The following is a 16,396-nucleotide window of genomic DNA, read 5'->3' on the forward strand; positions in this document are numbered from 1 at the left end:
GGACTAGCTTTTATTTTTGTATCTCCAATTACCCAATACAGATCTTTGCACTATTTAGATACTTAATGAATATTTATCTAATTTAATTGATTCTATGCCTCTATTTACCATATTTTCCATGTCCATATTGATTAATAGAATCCTTTGCTTTTAGAATCTTGCTTAAATGTGACTTCCTCCTTGTCTTCACTTATGTTGCATATATGTATATATGAATATATATTCACTTATATATATATGACACTTCACTGTCTATAAGTGATTTTTAATAAAACTCTTTATAAACCTCTCCTTTGAACATGTTTTCTCATTTGTATCATAGTTATTTGTATTCAAGTCTCATCTCCCTTAATAAATTGTAGGCTCTTTAAGGGCAGAAACTGTTGTTTCTTATCTTTATTTTCCCAGGGCCCAACAGTACTTTGAAGATAATGGGTATAAAATACACGTTTTTTTTTTTTTTAATTTGAGAGACTATCTATTTTTTGCTTTTACATCTTTAAAAAAACTAGGTATCATTCTATTCTTTATTCTAGTGGAACAGATTTTGTGTTCACCTTCCTGTCACTTGATTTTTGTCCATGTAATATTGGGCCTGAACAAGAGAGGGAAGGAATAGGGAGAATAAAGAATATATATAGGGAAGGAACTAAGCAATTAATTGCAAGTCAACAGGTTACCAAAGCATCAAGGGAAAACCACAAACCTGCTTCTAGGTTTGCTTAAAAAAACTAAAAAAAAAATAGCTAACCTCCATATAATACCTTACTATATTATCTCTTCTCCCCAACAGTCTTGTGGAGTAGATATTATTGTCTTCATTATACAGATGGGGAAAAACTTAGAGGGGGCAGCTGGGTAGCTCAGTGGAGTGAGAGTCAGGCCTAGAGACAGGAAGTCCTAGGTTCAAACCTGGCCTCAGCCACTTCCCAGCTGTGTGACCCTGGGCAAGTCACTTGACCCCCATTGCCCACCCTTACCAATCTTCCACCTATGAGACAATACACCGAAGTACAAGGGTTTAAAAAAAAACTTAGATTGAGACACATTAGGTCTTTTCCAAGTAAACATCAAAGGCAAAATCTGAACTGAGGTCTTGCAGATTCCAAGAACAGCATTCTTATGACTACAGCACCTAGTCGTATGGAAAGCAGGTCATTTGTATGATAGGAAGAGAAGATGGATTGGTCAAATGGTAAGGAGAGAGATGACAAAGGTATCAGAGTTTTCTATTGGTACTATCTTAATGTCATAGAAAATGAGGAAGGTACATTCTGTCAAGGGAGATAATATGTGTGCAAAAACAAAATGTATTTATATAAATTGTACATTATGTATTTATAATTTTATAATATACAGATATATGTACATATATACGAATGTGCAAACCCATGAAATTACAAAAATATATAATTTACATATAGAATATATAACTTTATTAAGAATATAGAAATTATATATTTTTATGATTTCATATATTTTGACAACATATATTATATATGTGCGTATGTGTGTGTGTTTGTGTGTACATACATGACTGCTGTTAACATAATGTACATCTCATGAGAGAGCTGGAATTGTCATCCCTAGCACCAAATGGAGTGTCTGGCATATAAAGGACATTTAATAAATACTCATTGATTAGTAGTTGATTGGAAAATGGGCAGGAACATTAGGGCCAGACAATGGAGGGTCTTGGCAATGTCATTCTAAGGAATTTGGTCTTTAACTTGTTGCTCATTGGAACCACTGAAGGATTTTGGATAAGGGCTAATTTGTTACAGCGAATCTGAGTAATCTTTTTATTTTCTATTTTCAGATATCAAATATGCCCTCATTGGCACTCTTTTGGGAGTCATTATCTCTGCTTGTTTTCTAGCATTAAAGATTTGTATGATCAGAAGACATATGTTTGATAATGACTCTTCAGGTAAGAAAAAGACTAGCTTTTGGTTTCACTCCAGGGAGGGTTTCTCTGTTGCATCTCCGCAGTAGTTCTTTGCTCTATAACCATACCTTTGTAAGAAATGAATGTGGGAACCATTAGGTTTTAGGGGAAATCACTCCTCCAAGATCTCTTTTTAAAAAGGGGCTTTCTCTATTTCAAAAGCATTTTGGCTTTGTGTCCCCATTGGGGAGAAAATATTTCCCTTTTAAGAACTGAATCATGAATGAAAATCAGAGAACTTCTCCTTTTTTAAATTAATATTTATTTTTTTGTTTTTATTAAAATACCCAGTTAACTTCCTCTCTCCCTTGCCTCCCCCATTGGATAAAAAGATATGCGTATATATAAAGCTATGTCTTATTTCTATTTATCATTTCTTTCTCAGGAGGAGGACATACACAAGTCATTCCTCAAACAATATTTCTACTGCCATATATAATGTTCTTTTAGAGATCAGTTGCTTACCTGAAGCATAGCATTGCTCTGTAATATCCATGTCAAGGGCTCATTTGGTTCCTGCTTAAATAGCTTTAAAGGTGGAGAATTCACTCCCGCACAAGGCAGTTTACATTGTTTTCAGATGGTTATAATTATTCAGTCATTTTTCCTTGTTTTGAAAAGAAATCTGTCTTCCTATAACTTTCCCCACTGGTTTTAGTTCTATTTACTGAGGACAAACAGATTAAAGTTAATAATAATAAAGTTAATGTTGACAGTCTTTCAAATTCTGGATGATAGATATCTTCTCCCTCTTCCCAAATCCTTTTCTTTTTTGTTAAACATCCTCAAACCACTCCAGATACCCCCATAGGAGTTGTTTAAAAAGTCTCCATCATCATCATCATCATCATCATCATCATCATCATCATCATCATCATCATCATCATCATCATCATCATCATCCTTGTCACCTCTAACAAGTAGCACCTTTTTCTCCTGCCTTTTACACAGGCTATGGCTCCTTCTGAACCTATGAGGCTACTTGACTGCTTACATTACTTTAATGAGTTGAGTAACCTCAATTCCTTCCTGTGAGATGTAGGACCGCCAGGCCTTACACTCTGTCCTACAGATCTTTCTCCACCCCTATAATTGTACCTACTGACTAACCTAAGGACCACTAGACCTTACCATCTGCTCTGCCACTGACATAATAAAATAATTATATATCATTTAAAAATGTAATCATAAAAATGTGGATGAAAGAGAATCATCAGATCTCTGGAAAACAAGGTTTTCCATTTATGAAACAAAGAGGATGATATCTGGTACCTGAGCAGCCCTGGGATACTCTGCTACTTTGATGCCTCCCCTTGATTCATTTGCATATTTAAATTCATGTGGAACATAATTTGTCATAGTTGCACAGGGAATTAACTATTGGTTTTGCATCCACATAAAAGGGGGAGAACAAAACAGCCTCTTCATCACATACGTGCCAGATTAGGTACTTCAAATGAAATAAGGGAGAAAAGGAATGGAGGGGGAAATGGAAAGAGAGCAAAGGGTATGGCTTTGTCTTTTTAAGATTCCATAATCTCATCCCTGATAATCAGACTATGGAATTTTGGTCCTGAAATTCATCACCACAGGAATCACCAAATACAACAGTCAGGAGATAACAAGTTATCTGATCCCTTAAAGCAAGAATTCAGTCTTTCTTGGCCACTTCCTCTGCCTCCACACTTCCTCCCTTTTCCTCCCCAACCCAACAACCTTTTCCAGAATAGTTAAATCCCCAAATTCTCCAAATCTATATTGAGTCCCCCATAACGTTCCACTTTCATAATAGTGAACACTAGTTGCATGAGACACTGGTGTCTCTGCAGACCGAGAATGAATTGTAATACAGATTGTAGATGCTGCTTGTCTAATGCCTTATAAATCCTCTGTTTAGATACATCCACCCGGAGAAAGAGCAACACAAGGTAAAAGTTCCTTCCAGTTTGTGACATATAATATGGTTTCCTCATCTTTGTATTGGAGGTCAAAGGAACCATAGGTTAAATTCTACTAGGGGTAAGGAGATTGTCCTCTGGATGGGAAAAGAACTGATGTAACAATAGTGGGATGAGTGTATAAATTGTAGAAATATTATTGTAAAGGAATTCTGTGATGTAATTAAGACTGGCAGACAGAAGAGACAGAGAAATCTGAAAAGAATTTTATAAATGTCTTTGTATCTCCAGCATTAAGGACATTGCCTGGGACATAGGCAGTTAATAAACTCTTGAATGAATAAATGAATGGAAATAATCCAAATTTTAAAAAGGAGGACTAAAAGGACATGGCGTGTATGAACAACCACCTTGTAAAAGGAAAAATTAAAGCAGAAATGAACAAAGGATCTTTATGAAAACTTAGAGGAAGTAACTGAAAAATCATAGTGACATGTATGCATTAAAATGAATTCTTTTTTTAAAAATTCATACCTTCCATATTAGAATCAATATTGTGTATTGGTTCCAAGGCAGAAAAGATATAAAGGTTAGATAATGGGGGTCAAGTGATTTGCTCAGGGTCACCCAGATAGGATATGTTTGAGGTCAGATTTGTACCAAAGTCTTCCTGTCTCCAGGTTTAGTTCTCTATCCCCTGAGCTACTTAGTTGTCCCTAATTTATTTAAGTGTGAATAGTTTCAGAGCAACAATAATAACAAAAAATGATGAGATTTGATGGAGTAATAGCAGAGAACTTCAGTGCATATGTCTTATTTGAAGAATTAGGAGTCCCCCTAGACACTGTTATGCATCCTGATCTGATTTTACAGAGCATATCAATGTCTAGAGGAACTCTTAGTTCCTTACATCATTCAGACCCTCAGTTCAAATCCTGTTTCTTATGCTTAATAAGCTGTGTGACCTTGGGTAAGTCACAGTATCCCTCATCTTTCTGTTTCTTGTTACATGAGGAGGTTGGACTAGATGGCCTCTCTATCCCTTTCTACTCTAGATCTATGATAGAGTGCCATAAATGTTAAATATCTTAAGGGCAGAGAAAGAATTTTCTATGTTATCTCGTTTGATCCTGTGAAGTAGATGATTTTATTTTGCCTATTTTATGTATTAGGAAACTAAGGCCAACAGAGATTAAATAACTTACTTACTCAGGTCATATAGCTACTTTCTGAGGCAGGATTCAAATTTATATCTCCTTTATTTAAAATCCATCACTTTATCTTTCCATTAAGCCACGTGGCTGCCTACATTATCAAGTCCTTCCATTAATGCTTTATTCAATGTCTCACCATGGTGTGATGGGGTTTTCTGAGTTATCAAAGGTCTTTCTACTGAGACAGAAGCTCTGGTATGCCATAACATACTGGAAAGGTTTTGAGATTGGTCCATTAACTTAACTACAACCCACCATCTGAGGAGCAGCCCAACTTGGTCTGAAGAGTCTCATCCCTACATTGACTGCAAGAGGGATGAGTTTTTCAGGTGTAGCAAATCTCAAAAGTTACCTGCCAAGTCATAAAAAAGTTGCCCTCTGCCTTGGGACTTGGAGGGCCCATGCTGATAAAAATAACATACTTGAATCATTGAAGATATATTTCTCAGTCTTCTCCCTCTAGATTATTTCAATCTCTCTGAATAGAATTAACTACTATCCCTTGAGCAGAAAGGAGATCAGAAGAGGGCACTTGCTTAATCTAAAATAGGTGGAGCAACAAAGATCTCCTGGCTATATAGCCTGTTCTATAACCCTCTGGTTCTACCCAAAGCAATAAAGTTGTTTTTTGTTTGTTTGTTTGTTTTTTATCAGAAGTGGTATAATCAGGCACTAAGATATGTGGCTGCACAGGACACATCACTGGAAAGGAAGAGTTTATAGTTTTCAACCAATTTAATCTGCATCATTATCATCTTATTTGTGAACACACCTCTTTTTCTTTTGCAAGGTATAGTGGATTGGGTACTAGATTGGAAATCAAGAAGACCTAGGTTCAAGTCCTTCCTCAGATACTTACTGTGCAATGCTAGGCAAATCGCATGAACCTCCATTTTCCTAAACTGTCAAATGAAGGGATTGAACTCGATGGCCTTTAAAGTCCTTTCTAAGAGGCAGTTAAGTAGCTCGCTGGATAGAGTGCTGGACCTGGAGTCAGAAAACCTGAGTTCAAGTCTGACCTCAGACATTTCCTAACTGTTTGACTTTGGGTAATTTACTTAACTTTGGATTGCCTGACAAAAGGATTCAGTTGGAGAAGGAAATGGCAAAGTGCTCCAATATCCTTGCCAAGAAAATCCCATAGTTAGAGTCACTAGGGTCATAAAGAGTTTGATTGAATGATTGAATGACTGAACAAGGTCCTTCCCAGTTCTAAATCTACTATCTTTTGTTCATTCTCACACTCAAATCTCCAGAAATAGAATAAATTCAATAAATATTTACTTAACAAAATCTGATAGTTTTTATTTAGCTAAACTTGGGGAAAGGAATTTCTGGAGAGAATGCATGTCTTGGGTTGAGTTTGGGCTTGGTGATTTTCTTTCCAACTCCAAGTCCTCAATGTCTAGTATTCTATGAATCATCCCTTCATTGTTTGGTTCTATAATTTGGACCTGGGAGATGTGCAGGAAGCCACATTTACAGGATATCATGGAATTTTCAGAACTATTAGAAATTAATAATTTCCCCTTCATTTAGCAGTATAAATATGATAGATATTCCTAGTACCACATTCTCCTTTTTCATCTCACCTCATTTCCTCCTGGAATATTATGGCATTATTGCAGGAAGCAGAACTTTCCCTAAACATGAAGAACCAATATTCGTGGCCATATTCCTGTCTGACTCTGAACAAAACCTCCATGACTCCCTAGTGGGAAGTCCAGGAAAATATCATTCCACACTGCAGGTGGCACCTGCTGCCTTACAATGTCGCCCAGTGTCTTCTATTGGTTCTGTGATGATTCTTGGGAATTCTTTCATTGGTTTCTCATCTTGAGCTAATTTTTGGTTGTAAGGATCTGGGGCGCCTTTTGTCAGATAAGTAGAATTATAACTAGCAATTTTAGCACTTGGGCAAAGTGCCCTGAAACCAACTTTATAATTCATGTCCTGAAAATAATGCAAGAGGTAACTAAGGCAAATTTAGTTAGTGGGCACAGTTTGTGTGGAGATAACAATGCCAAACATTGTAGATGGGGGTGGGTGGGTGATATCCCAGGGTTCTATGAGACTGTTATTGAGGGGAAGAAGCAGAGTGAGGCAGCCTGGGAAAGAACTCATCTGGACTGTGACTATAAGGGGGCAGAAATCACATAATTTGAAAGTTTCTCACTTTATTCTTATTAGATGCAAAGCTCAGTTGTTTCTATATGGCTAAAGGAACAAAAGTACTTCAAAATGTAGCTACCACAAAAATTTTAAGTATTCATTCTTTTAAAAACAGTCTTTAAAAATTTTGTGCCTTCTAAATTATGGCACCCAGAAGAAAAATCTTGTCCAATTGTAGCTTTTCTTTAGCAAATAAGTATATAAATGCACACATGCACACACATGTTGAGAAAAAGAGAGAGGGAGAGAAGTCTTTGGGTATATACTTACATATATATATATATACACACACACATATATATTTATATACATATGTATTGTTGTTATTGCTGAATTGTTTCAGTTGTGTCTGACTCTTCTTTGCCCATTTGGCATTTTCTCGGCAAAGATAGTAGAGTGGTTATCCTTTTCCATCTCCATCTCATTTTACAGATGAGGAAACTGAGTCAAACAAGATTAAATGCCTTGCCCAGGGTCACACAGCTAGTAAGTGTCTGATTCCAGATTTGAATTCAGGTCTTCCTAACTTCAGACTAGGTGCTCCATCTAGCCACTTACCTGCCTATATACACATATATCTGTATGTATGTCTATGTGTATGCACACATATAATACACATACATATATACAAATATACATATACACACATACACATTAATATGTGTATACATGCATGTATATTCCTAAAGACTACTCTCTCTGCTGGGGGGGAGGTTAGCGATAGGAAGGCACTTGAGAAAGTCCCTTAATAAAGCCATCATGTTCTATATAGAAGGATTATTCACTGAGTAAGAGTATGGCTGCAGGTGTGTCTCTTGACCTTTAATGAGCTCTGTGACTTAGACAAGTCCTTCCTTTTCCTTGAATAAAAGAGAAGGTATGAGGGACGTATTGTTCACTTTCAGAGGAAGATGGTTTAAGTAGGTATCATTTCTGATTCTTTGTTATACATAAGCTCAATAGCAACATTTCTACTTCTCAAGGGAAAGCTGTGAACAGGAGATAATCCTAATGAATAAATTTGTGCCATTATTTGAAGGACTCCAAACTCAAGGATGCTTTTCTCTTTAGACCCCTGAATGATACAGAGAGGACCCAGAGGTGTGGGGATGGGTTTCAAAAGTTCTTTAGGGAGAGCTCTGAGATATCAACTGGACTCTTCTGTAGTATTCTGTGTCCTGGCTTCAGCTCTTGATGACTGCTGGTTGTTGTTTCTTCTCTTCTGACTCATTTCCAGCTGCATGATGTGTCTTCTTCTAATTGCCTGACTAGTCATTTCTTGTCCTTCTCTAGGCACTGGGCTATAGCCATCAGGGGGTAATTAGACACCAATGGGGATCCCACCATCTGATGGCTGCATACATTTGATGAAGTCCTCACATTCTGCTTTAGGTGAATGTCAAAATGAAGCCACTGTCTTTTGCAAATTTTGGCAGAGGAATTCCATTATCTCCATCCTCCATCTTGAGTACATTTTCCAGGACATTAGGCTATATTTAGCTAAGTATCACTTCAGAGTTCTAATCAATGGTATAAAAGGGAAAAAATTGATTTTAGAGCCAGAAGACATGAGTTCAAATCTCTCTTCTATTCATAATTTTCCTTATTTATGAAATGAGAGAGTTAGACTCAATGGCCTCTAAGGTGCTATCCAATTCTCAAGATAGGATTACATCATTCTTATCATGTATTTATTTTGTGCCTATAGGATACATGGTCCTGGGCTTCCCCTCTAAGATCACCTGCCATTTACACTGCAAATATCTTGTATGTAGGTGGTTGAATGTTGCCTTCCCTACTAGACTAAGCTCCTTGAGGGCAAGGACTAGGTTTTTGCTTTTGTTTCCCCAATGCTTGGCACAGAGCAGGTGCATAGTAAGTGCTTGTTGACAATGATGATGGACTATACTGAATATTGGTTGATACAATTTCTTCCTTCCCTCAGGCTGCTGAGACTGTTAAGAGAATTAGATTGACCTGAGAGAGATAGAGGGCTTATTCTTGGTTCATTCTACTCAACAAATAATTGTCAAGCATCTATGATGCACATTACTATGTTAGGTGCTGAGGATATTAAGACAGAAATGAGATGGCCTCTGTCCCCAAGGGGATTGGGAAGGTATTGGTGGTACCAAGATATGCAAAATGTGAATAGGTAAGTAAATATGAGTTAATTCGAGAAGGGAGCACCAACACTGGGGACCTTAGGGAAAACTTTATGGTGGAAATGACATGAGAAATGAACCTCAAAGGAAAATAAAAACTCTAAGAGGTGATGAAGATGGAGTGAATTGGAGGGATGGGGAGGAGAGGGAGCAATTTGTGCTAATGTCCAGAAGATGAAAGAATATTCCATTCAGAAAACAGCTCATAGTACAATTTGATTGGAATGTAGAGTGAATCTTTAATAGTTATTTTTAATGTAGCAATAATCACTCTTGCCTAGTATTTTACATTTTAACTTGATAGGTAGGTCAGGCTCTGATTCTGGGCCTCATTCTTTCACAAACTAGTTGTACCATTTGGAGCAACCTCTGTGGAGATCACTTTCCTCATCTTCAAAAGGAGGAGGTTAGACTATATCTCCAAGATCCCTGCCAGCTGTTAACCTTCTTTGTTTCTCTTTCTCTTTTTTATCCCCATTTTGCTGATGAGGAAAACTGTCAATAAAAAGAGAATGAGTTGGTCAACCAGCAAACTTAAGGTGGACCCAGCTGTGGACATAGATCTCTTAATCTTCATTTCCATTTATCCTGTTGGAAGAGTTTTAGAGGAATACTTCTTCCTTAGTGCCTACTCAAGTACATTAGAGTTTAAAACTGGGTCTTGATCTGGCCCTGCCATATTCTTTCACTTCTTATGTTCAAAATATGTTTGGGTAGGCTATATCTTCCACCATCTCATAGGCAAAATAAACAACCCTCACCATCATCCCTTTTTATTTCTTCCTGCTCAAGTACAGTCCCTAGAGAGGTGGTCAGTTCAAGCCAACAACCAATATTTATTTATTTATTTATTTAGTTTTTTGGACTTTGAAAAATATTATTCAATTAATTGATTTAAAATATTCTTCCATAGTTACATGATTCATATTCTTTGCCTCCCCTCCTCACCCACCACCATAGCCAATGAGTAATTCCACTGGGTTTTACATATGTCATCGATCAAGACCTATTTCCATATTATTAATATTTGCATTAGAACAACCAATATTTAGTAAGCATGTATCATGTGCAAGGTGCTGAACCGGGCATTAATGATGTAAAAATGAAATCAGGCATAATCTTCCTACTCAGGAAATTTTCAAAAACTTTCTGATTTCAGATGATATAATGAGCCTAAAGCAAAATTTATAAAATGTTGGTTTAGAGAGATTTGTGTAACTGCTCCCACAACTGTGACTACTCCTGATCTCATCACACCTTAAAATTCCTCATTATTGCAGTATTTCATGGCTATTGAATTTAATTTCTATCTGAATTTTTCAAAAAGATCTGTTAGAAAACTCAACTCACTTCCTTTACTTATCTTTTTTTTTGCCCTTTTTGTACCACCAACACTTGACACAATGCTTGGAACAAAGCAAATGTTTATTAAATTCTAGTTAGTTGCCTGAAACCAGGGTTGCTTCTATCATATATTAACCTTAGCAATGATTGGCAGGTATGAGTATCTGGTGCCAATTTAAAATGTTGTCTTGGTTTGATTTAGTCAAATTAGTAGACTTTGAGTTTTAGAAGATGGTGATATAGCATTTTACTAAAAATACTAATGGAATATTAGACAACAAGCATCATCTCATCTCACCCTGTACTTTTGCAGAGAAGTAAATGGAGGCTGGATGAAAATGACTTTCTTGAGATCACACAATTAGTAAATGATTTCTAAGAATTCATATTCTTATCAGTTTAACCCATGGCTTAAAGTGAATCAGACAATGAAACCAAGTAGTAGAGAAGATAACAAGATATTCAAATTTAGTGTTGATTAAAATCTCCATATCTGACATTTTTTCTCCTCACTAAAGATTGAGATTACAACCATATAAGGTTCAACAGATTGTTCTGACTTTTTTTTTCCTGCTCCAAGGAGGCTAACAGTCATGCTGACATAATAAAGACAAATAGTGCTTCTAATTTTGAAAATTATTTTATTATTTAAAAACTAGACTCCCCAAACAAAGATATAGCCTCCTTATATTGATTGCTTTTCATAATGGCATGTACTAATTTTTTCTCCCAACATTTTGGATTCACTTGTTTAAAAAAAATATTTGCTGAGACTACTCCAGAATTGTAATTGCTTTTAAGAATTCTTGGGATTAGTTGCATTTTCTAAGAGAGGACATAATAAAAACTCCTTGCTAGGAATTAGAAAATCAGGATACTTCAGTGTTATTGTGGAGGAGACAACAAACAAACCAATATATTCAAGAAAAATGTATAGGATAAATAAGAAATAATAAGGAAGGTATCAGAATTAAGAGGGATTGGGAAAAGCTTCTTGTAGAGGATGAGATTTTAGTTGGGTCTTAAAGGAAGTCAGTAGTCAGAGATGTTTCAGAATGTACAATAGAAAAATTCACCTACACAATTGTCCATTTATCCCTGAAATTGTTGAAGGTCATTGCTACCTTGTAATAGTCATCCCCTAAATTCCACATTTTTCATTTTCCTTTTCCAAAAAGCTGATCTAGTTATTCAATATAGATAGATCAGTTAAATATATTTCAAAGCTAAGAGCAAGTTTACATAGGAGTGTTATGTCCAGTTCTGATCATCATGGTTTAGGAAAGGCATTGGCAGATTAAATAGCCAGAGGAAGGCAATGGGGATAGGGTAGTTAAAGGAATTAAAAAAAAAACAACAGGAGACATTGAACCTGGAGGAGAAAACAGCTAGGGAAGTCATATGAGTTATTGTCTCTCACCAAAGGGCTTTCATATGAATTAGACTTTGTCCTAGGGAGGCAGATTAAGAAATAATGTGTGGAAGTTTAAAGAGATAGTTTGATTCTTCCTTTCCCCAAAGCAAAAGGATATTGCCTCAGGAGCTGGGGGTTTCTCCTCTCTGGAGAATTTTATGCAAAAGGTTGCTTGACTTGTTAGGAATGTTCTGTAGATGCTTGTTGGACTAGATGGCCTCTTGGGTCTCTTCTAGGTCTTCAACTTTGTGATTATGCAAATTACTGGCAGATTTTGAACAAGAACACGGATGAGCAGATTCTCCAAAGAACTTTGTGGGTGGAAGGGGAATAGACAGAGACAAGATAACAGGCAAAGAATAAAGTTTATTCCATTTAGCCTCAGAGGGCAGAAATAGAAGCACCAAAAAGACATCTTTGGAATAATATGAAGAAAATCTTCTAAATCCTTCAAATTGTCCAAAGTGGGAATAGGTTGCTTTGGAATGTATTTTGCTTAAATCAATGAAGACTTTAAACAGGGTAAGTGGTCCTTTGGAGACATATTGGAAAAGGCGATCCTTTCAAGTACAGGTTGAATTAGATGACCTCTCAGATCCCTTCTAACTCCAACATTTGAGGCATCTAAGAAAGCTCTAGACAAATACAGTAAAGGAGCATTAGAGAACACATATTTTAAAGCCACCATAAACTATTATTTGAATTCAAAATAATTACAAAAGCATAATAACAGACAAAAGCTGACCATAGATTTAGAATTGGAAAGGACCTTAGACATAATTTTATAGTTAAGAATACTGAAATCCTGAGAAATTAAATTGTTATTAGGAATGGTATTAATAGTGATAAAAATAACTAGTATTAAAAGTGCCTTAGGGTTTTTCGAAGCACTGACCGTTTTCAGGATTTGCCATCAAAACAAGATGGGGATATAGGAGCTCTTATTACCCACATATTACAGACAAGAAAATTCAGGTAGACAGGTCAAGTTCAATTGTATTCACTAACCAATTTTTAAGTGTCTACTCTGTAGCAGGCACTGTTCTAAGTGCTAGAGATACAAATGAGATAAAAAAAAAATAGTACCAGCCTTCCAGGAATTTGCAGTATAGTGAGAAAACCCCTGGGAGGCGCTCAGTGAGGGGCCATGACATTCTATGTGGTTGAGACTACAGAACTTTTGAAGGAAAATGGAGAGTAACTTGGAAAGTTCTGAGTCTTTATTAAAAGGCTTTGGGAGGAGTTTATTGCTGTTCCCTCTAGCCCTCTAATCAGAGATGAAAGGCAAATGAGGGAATTGAGGAGGTATTGAGTATCAAAAACTGAGTCAGTCTCCACAGTGATGAGATTTTAGGTGGTTAACTTATCCTAGGAGAGGCTGTTGGAAAAGGAGAGAATGACTTGCTCAGAGTCACAAAGCTGGGAAGTATTTGAAGCTAAACTTATATTCAAGTTTTTTTTTTTTTAACTTGGTCAAGGTGAGATTCAAACCCAGGTCTTCTGACTCAACATCCTATGCTCAATCCACTATAACATGCCAGTGCTTCTTCACTTTGATCTTCTGCTCCAACTTTTTCATCTTCTAATGGCTTATCATCAGTAACATTTATCTCTTTCCACAATGAATGTTTTAAAAAGAACAGTTCAAATGCCATTGCCACAAAAATAATTACCATTTAGCCTCTGATTAATGAAGAAATTTTTGAGCTTTACCCTAATGTCCATTTATTTCAAGTCATAGTTGACCTAATAAGAAAAGAATTTGTCCTGTCTCTCAGAGTTTGACCTAACTGATGGCTCTCCTTTCAGGAGAAGCTTGGCAGCTGTAAAGCCAGAAAAGCAGACTCCAGAGAGATATTTCTTTTTAGCTAAAATGTCTGATTATCAACTTGGATTCCTTCCTGCCTTCTCTAGTATCTGATAAGGCTATGACTTCCTCTTCTATCTCCTCTAATCTTCCTAGGGGGATGATAGAAGTCAGTTCATTAATGTCTAATTCAAAGAAAAACATTTAGACTATTTAATAAGTTAAGGGGCCACATCCACTAGCTTTCCTGTATTGTTTTAATTTGCCAGGTTATCAGAATATGCAGGAAGCAAGAAAAAAAAAGATTGTGTGTGTCAGTAGTAGTAGAAGGAGATGGAAAGGAGAAGCATGAAAGGGAAGAAGATAATGTTTCAATTGTAGCCATTAGAAAGAAACTATCATAACCAAAAGAAAACAGAATCAGATTTTAGGGAAAGTATTTCAAGAAACACATTTGACTAAGCACTTGTTCAAAAAGTTTCCAAAGAGTTTTTTTTCCCCTAGTGGCTCTATTTGTTTATGAAGAATTTTAACTTTTTATGTACATATTATGGGTCCTTGTTTTGGTTTGGTGAAACCTAGGGATTTCTTCTCAGAATGATCCTTTTAAATTCAGAAAAAATTTAGGATTTTAAAGTAAAGTAGTTTTATAGATTGTCATCCAGATATACTTTTTTAAAAAAAGTTAAGGTTTGTGGACTCCCAGGTTAAGAAACCCTGAGTTAGAATTAAAAGAAAAGTCACATGCCTGGACTTTTCTCTTCTCTTAATGGGAAATATACAAATTATAAAATATATTGAAATTTTCTCAACTGAAAAGTGGATAGAATAGTGTCTGAAATTCCAAACTTCAGAGTCAGGCTGGCCTAGTTTTGACTGTTCCCTTAGACCTTTACTAACTGTTGGTAATTCCTTAATTTTTCTGACTCTTAATAGTTCTTAATCTTAATGGGAATGTTAGTAACAATTACCTCATTGGATTAATGTGATTATCAAACAAGATAAGGCATATAAAAGGCTTCACATAGTTTAAATAAGCTATGCTGAGTATCATTATTATTAATAACAAAATGCTTTGAAATAATTGGTTTAAAGCAGTGGTTCCCAAACTTTTTTGGCCTACTGCCCCCTTTCCAGAAAAAAATATTACTTAGCCCCCTGGAAATTAATTTAAAAAAAATTAATAGCAATTAATAGGAAAGATAAATGCACCTGTGACCATCACTGCTTCCCTGGATCGCTGCAGCACCCACCAGGGGGTGGTAGCGCCCACTTTGGGAATCACTGGATTAAAGGAACAAAAATAGGAATGCAGTTTTGAATTTGGGTGATGTGTTATATTAATCTTAGAAGAGTTTTGGGGAAAACTTCTGAGCCAGGATATAGATGGTACCAAAAAAGAAAAAATTAAAGATTCTGAATGACCAATTAACAATATTCTTTTGAAAAAAAAATTGTTCAAGGAAAACAAGGCAGTGATAGATTTGTGAGCCTCTTCATAGCATCAATTACTTGGCACAAAGTAATTTAATTCCTTTAATCCAATAAATATTTGTTCAGCATTTGAATGAATGAATGAATGTTAAAGCCACAAAGTTCTCTTTCATAATTACTAAAGGCTGACAACAGAAAACAGAAATGATCTTGAGGAGAAAGGAAGCATAATTCAAGGTTCCAGGAACTGACACTAGATGGAGTCAAGTGGAGTGAAAGATCAATAAGAAAGAAAGTTCATCAGAAAAAAGCCAGGAGAAAGCAATGGAATTTTGTAGGTTGGCCAAGCTCTTAATGCATTTCTTTTACTTAATACATTACTCACTGAATGTTCAAATTCAAAATCTTATTTCTTATGCTTTGAAAATCCAACTTGATTTCCTTTGACAGATGAATCTTAAGGACATTATTTAAATAAAACCACGATTTATTTCAAGGAAGCAAGAGTCACCCCAAGGATAAATGATGATTTCAGTCATCATGCCTTTATTCAGAATTTCCATGTAAATTCATAGCAGGTTTTGCTGGAAGCCCTTGTTGTCCAAGATATTGTGAGAATAAGGAGTAAAAAGCTCCCTGGATTATTTCAGGAAGCTTTTGCTCCTTCTTAAAGGAGATACATATAATATTATAACTGAGTGTGTATCAACAACTAGAAGCAATTATTTGGATAATATGTCTCCAGATCCCAAATAAATTCAAAATTTATGGTTAGTCTTGGCAGAAGTAGGCTTTATACAAAAATACAGTTACTGACTTCAATTCTCACTAGGTAGACTTAATTTGAGTCTGATTATATTAACACAACACTGCAAGCAACTGATTTAGTGACTATCACTAGTCAATGTAACCTTTGTGGTTATATGTATATATATATATATATATATATATATACACACACACACACACACACACACACACACACACACACACACACACA

General features: G+C 35.9%; 1 protein-coding gene across 1 annotated transcript in view; it reads left to right on the forward strand.

The window, feature by feature from the left end:
- TMEM273 (transmembrane protein 273) overlaps positions 1–16,396 on the forward strand; it is a 28,301-nt gene that overhangs the window by 8,265 nt on the left and 3,640 nt on the right. The window contains exons 3-4 of the mRNA XM_044660223.1: positions 1,820–1,930; positions 3,846–3,876. Of these exons, the coding sequence (XP_044516158.1) occupies positions 1,820–1,930; positions 3,846–3,876 (142 nt within the window). The remainder of the gene's footprint in view (positions 1–1,819; positions 1,931–3,845; positions 3,877–16,396) is intronic.

Source organism: Gracilinanus agilis, chromosome 2 (assembly GCF_016433145.1).
Source record: "Gracilinanus agilis isolate LMUSP501 chromosome 2, AgileGrace, whole genome shotgun sequence".
Taxonomy (NCBI): domain Eukaryota; kingdom Metazoa; phylum Chordata; class Mammalia; order Didelphimorphia; family Didelphidae; genus Gracilinanus; species Gracilinanus agilis.